At 33.0% G+C, this 5,511-nt stretch overlaps 1 protein-coding gene across 2 annotated transcripts; it reads right to left on the reverse strand.

Moving 5' to 3' along the window:
• Positions 1-1,871: 1,871 nt before the first annotated feature.
• On the reverse strand, positions 1,872-4,638 carry LOC102669331 (F-box/kelch-repeat protein At3g23880). 2 transcript variants are annotated; one of them, XM_006605659.4, is made up of 2 exons: positions 3,314-4,638; positions 1,872-2,273 (listed from the first exon to the last, which is right to left on the reverse strand). In XM_006605659.4, the coding sequence occupies exon 1, from the start codon at positions 4,533-4,535 to the stop codon at positions 3,363-3,365; it is 1,173 nt and encodes a 390-aa protein (XP_006605722.1). In that variant the 5' UTR covers positions 4,536-4,638; the 3' UTR covers positions 1,872-2,273; positions 3,314-3,362. The 2 variants fall into 2 exon arrangements, with proteins under 2 accessions (XP_006605722.1, XP_006605721.1); XM_006605658.4 differs by having other exon boundaries at positions 1,872-2,288.
• Between the last annotated feature and the right edge of the window lie 873 nt (positions 4,639-5,511).

Raw genomic sequence — 5,511 nt, forward strand, 5'->3', positions numbered from 1 at the left:
TGTTTCATTTAAGGATTAATTATTTTTTTAAATACTATTCTAGACAAATTATATTTTTTATATAAAAAGTAATATATATAAATTAGTAAAATAAAAAATAAAGAAGAAAAACCGGTTAAATTGTTTCAAAAAATCTGTAAGGAAAAAATAGAAAAAAAATAAAAAACAAAAAAATTAAAAGAAATAACAAAAAATTAAAATAAAACTCTATTTAGAAAAAAAAATTTAAACTATGTAAAAAAAGTACTTTAGAAATCGGTTTCTTCAAATCATAGGTTTAAATAAGTTTTGTTGTAAAAATATTTTGAAAACAGCTTTGGCTCGTGGATGGCTTCCCCTCTGGTTAGAATGCGACTCCTTGTTGGTGGTTCAAGCATTCTCTTTCCCCATCATGGTTCCTTGGTGGTTAAGAAATAGATGGTTAAATTGTGTAGCTAAGTTTAACTCTCTCCCCTTCAAAGTTTCGCACCTATTTAGAGGAGGAAACTTTTGTGCAGATCTTTTAGTTAATTATGCAATTTTTAACCGCCAATCTTTTTTGGTGCGCTGTAACTCCCTCTTTTTACTCCCATTACTATAAGGCTGATGTCAACCAGGACATTTTCTAAATAAAACAAAGAAAATCTTCTTCCAGAGCCATGTATCGTACCAGAGGGAAATGCTGCCTCTATCAATTCTATATATAAGAAGCTGCCTTGACAAAAGTAGGTTGAAGGAATGGACTTATCTTTGCTGAAAACATTTGGACACTAAGTTTCTCCTTCTCTGCATAATATCCCAAGAGTGATTGCCTAGAAGAGAAATATTGATTTGTCTGGAAAGACGAATCCCAAGGCCATCACACATTGATCATATATAACTACACTACTTATATTCAAACATTTACATTTTTCATTTTTCTTAAACAGATTGTCAGACACATGCTCAATCAAATCATTTTGTATTCAATGTTTTTTTTCAATTATTCTTTCATTGTTTTTTTGTTTCTATTTTAACTTTGAATTTTACTACCCCAACTTAAACAAACTTGGCTGGAAATAAGATAGAAATTAAAAATGCAGTAAACAAACTTGAAGTGCCAGTACAAGCCAAAAGAAGCAGCCACACTAGGGAAAGAGCTAAAGATTGGTTGGGAAAGGGATAAATAGAAATTAAAACTCGGTAACAAGAGGATCAAGTTGAGAGACGGTGTTGATGGTGGCATGGTGGTAGTTGATATGTTATAATTCAGTTATACATAAATGGTTTCAAATCTTTAGAGTTTCAGAAAATCACCAAATTATGCACACTACTAAGAATTAGGAATATAACGTGTTTGAATATATGGGGCAATAACATTGATCAATTGAGTACAAGCCCATTTATCTAAACTTGTAAACTAGAATTGCTTCAGTTATTATTATGGACATAATCGATTTCATCTTCAAAAATTATCTTCTAGCTTGTAATAAAATCAAACCAATGAAGTTCTCTACTTCTAATCATTTCAGTTATTATTATGGACATAATCGATTTCAATCCACAGTTTGGTTCCAATCATTTGCCAGAGTCAATAGTTAATCATCCAACAATACAGTCAATAGCTGATTACATGATTTAGCATAAACCAATGAAGTTCTCTACTTCCAGTCTTGTCCGAGATGAGTAAAACTGTGGCACTTTTGAACAAATAAACCCAAAGACAAGGGCAGATACAACAAAATCCATTCAACCATATATCATAAATATACTATAAGTATTATCATGATGCAGCTATAATAATAATCCTAACAGACTCAAACGGTGCTGCAAAAGTGCTCCTAATTACATATAAAGAGGGCTAAAAATGCCTTTGACCGAAGGTACTTTGAAATGAAGAGAATAACCGTTGCTAAAGTAACTTTTTTTTTTTATAAGCTAAAATTAACATTTATAGACTTGAGTTGAACCACACAAGATGTGCCCAAGTCAGTCCCGAAAAGAGTTAGATAGAAACCAAAAAGCACCCATACCAATAGCAACTAAACCCCTGCTACCTGAATACATATCCATCTAAAGCACAACTGACCCCCAATAGTTACATGAGTATGAAACACCATCATGTGGTAGAGCAAAAGAAACACCATGCCAAGCATAAATAGAAAGACCAAAGCTGATAAGATTTTGCGAAAGAAAAAATAAGTGATCTGAATTCTCCATCTTTCTTCTTTCCATCCCTCTGCATACCATGAAAATCAATGATGCACTTGAAGCTGGGGTTGCAGATCTATAATTTAAAAAGAACCTTGTTGTTCCTGCCAAAACAAACCCTAGCACAATTCAAGAAAACAATTAAGTAGCTCATACATTGGAAAGATCCAATATCTACACAGCTGATATACCTTTCCAAAGTTCTTAATTTCGGAGCACGAAATAATTCGTAGAAAATATTTTATTTTAAAAAAAATAAGATTCTATTATAAGTATACAAATTCACAATGTGAGAATGGGGAACCGCGACTGGCAAAAACTGCAACATAGTAAAACAAACAGAAACACTAAGGGAAAAGAAATACATCATACTCAAAGGTGGAACCGTGTCCCTCTATAAAACAAAAGGAAATTAATTAGCTTCAACCTTGATGCCAATCATACAAGGTTGTAATGCAAGAGCTGTTATAAAAAGCGAGATTCTATAGTAATACAATTATGACTTATGAGGTATAAAAATAGAAAACACTCATCCAATTCTAATTCATTCTGAAATCTGTATGAAGTTCTTGCACAAAAATCATCATAATTATGTACCACTAGAACTAAAAACTAAAAAATGTCCATTATTTATGGTATCGAACATTTTTAACTTCCAAAGAACATTCCAATATGTTTGTCGATTTGTAACTTAAATAAATCTGCATCTACTAGTATTTCTTGAAATTTGTTAAAACTTATCTAATTAAAGCTATTAAACTATGACCAAGGGAGAAAATGAGTTAAACTTAATTTGCAACATTTGCATGCTTCTCAATGATTAGCTGAACAATATATTTACTTAATTCAATGTCTACAAAACAGAAGAAGACTTATGTAAACACATGCTTCAACCTCAACATGAAAAACAAGAACCTAGTATAGTGGTATGCAACCTTGGAAGCATAAAACAGAAAAGATCAAAACAATTATGTGAATAAGGTATCAACCAAGAAAAGAAAATGCAGCCAAACCAAAGCAGACACACAATTAGCAATAGGCAATAGAATCATCCAACAAAGTAATCAAACTAAGGAACCACCAAAACTATTCAAACTCTCTGTCCTGTCCACACATCAAATGGCAAGGTTCAGAAACCACTTACATAATTCAACATAAACTCAAATAATAAGCAGATGCAGGGAAGCTTAGTTTCAATATGGCATAACAAAGCTTTGAGCATAATCATAAGACAAAAACTGAAATCTGCCTTTGTCCAATTCTCCATAACATTCTATTGTATTGTCTCTCTTGTTATACAGAATAAATTTTCCGTGTCCTCCATTCTCCAGGAGCACGACACCATCATCTTCAGACATGCACAAGATCACCGGATGATCCAGAAAGCCGCCATGAATATGAAGTTGGTCGTAACTTATATTTAGGAAGCGAGTCCAAGATTTTTCAACTCCAAACTCCTTCATTAGCCAAAAACCAAAATGATTTCCCCCGTGACGATGAGAAAGACAGAGGCAACCCTTCAAGACCACAAGTTCAGGCGGAGAATGAGGGACTTCTAAAAGGCCATCAGGCATCAACAAGTATCTGTATGACTCATTCTTCAGATCATACGAAAAAATGACTAAGTCATCGATAGTAACAGTTTCCCATTGGTAATCAGAACTCGAATTGGGAAGTGCCAACCAGTTAACCGTGCCCCTCACAGACGCTCCATCTTGACTCAGAATGGGAAAAGCAGGACAAGTTGTTGTTAAAGTGCTCTTCCAACCAGTGTGACCCATGCAGTGAACTCTAACCTCCAAATTCTGTGGTTTATTATTATCCAAAACAACTGCTTGGTATGTGTCACTCCACTCATCATACCCAAACCCAAACATGTATCGCTTGTATCGCCTGGGGCGATCATTATGGAGATATACGCGCGGCGAATCGTCGGATATGACCCTCGTTGCGGGGTTCCAAAACCGGACCCAGAATTCATCAAAGTCACTATGACTATAGCGGTACGAAACGAGCAAGCAAACCAAGCCGTTGCAGACACCCAAGACTCTGTAAACGTTTATGTCGAAGGGGCGGAAACCCTCGATGGTGGAAGATGGGTTGTGGAGTAAAGCGTGCACAGAGCAGGGGGCGCAGTACCTGCGGGGTGCGGAATACTTGTCTCCAGGGTAGTGTTTGTCGTAAAACGTTAGTAGGATGTGTGCGTTTCTGGAGGACATGTGGAGAAGATGCAGTTTGACGAATGTAGGATCGGAGATGAGGGCTCGCAGCCACTTGGCGACGCACCTGAACCGCAGGAGATCCTTCACCGGAACCCATGACAAGATTTCCACAAGGAGTTCCTCTGGGAGAATCATTGGAGACATTTTTGTGACAATTTCTTGAAGTGAAAACAGTGGATGGAAGGAAGGGGAAAGGGGAATTTGAGAGAGGAGGAAGGGAAAAGGGACACCGTTTGACTTTGGTAGCATTAAATTAATTTTTTCTCTATAATTTTACAATTTGGATTTTTTTTAGTTTGAAATTGATTTTTTTTTATATTTTAATTCTTGTTTAATCACTGCAATTTAAAATTGATTTTTTTTCTTTTAGTTTATATTTTAATTTTTTTAATTATCAATTGTATTTTAATTATATTTTAGTTCTTACTAATATATATATATATATATATATATATATATATATATATATATATATATATATATATATATATAATAATTAGTTATAAATTATCAACTATTTTTTATTACAAATTATTTTACGATAAATTAATTACGAATTACTTACTAATATTTCTGTAGTTGTGATTGATAATATTACTCATATTTTTTTATGGTAAAGATTAAAAGGAAATTAAAATATGAAGTATAGAGACTAAAAATATAGCTTTCAAACCATAAAGACTAAGAGGGAATTAAAATGTAAATGATAAGAACTAAAAAAACCGCTTTCAAACTACAGCACTAGAGAACTAAAATATAAACGATAGGAACTAAAAAATCACTTTAAAACTTTAGGAACTAAAAGATACAAATGATGTAATTATAAAAACCAAATGAGTAATTAAACCTTAAATTATGACCAACACTTTTATTTATTTATTTTAATTAAAAAAATACGGTACTACTAAAATAAAATAGGAATACAACAATACTTAAAGACATTTAACTATTTTCTGGTTTATGTACAACTTATAAAATAAAATAAACTAGTATTGTTACTATTGCATATACTAGTTTTTGTTTTATCAAAGTTAAAATTGTTAGAATCCTATTTAAAATCTATTATGTCTGAAAAAGAATAATGAGACTAACCGAATCAAGGGTGGGTGAACTGGTGTAA

The sequence above is a fragment of the Glycine max genome, chromosome 20 (assembly GCF_000004515.6).
Source record: "Glycine max cultivar Williams 82 chromosome 20, Glycine_max_v4.0, whole genome shotgun sequence".
NCBI classification, from domain to species: domain Eukaryota; kingdom Viridiplantae; phylum Streptophyta; class Magnoliopsida; order Fabales; family Fabaceae; genus Glycine; species Glycine max.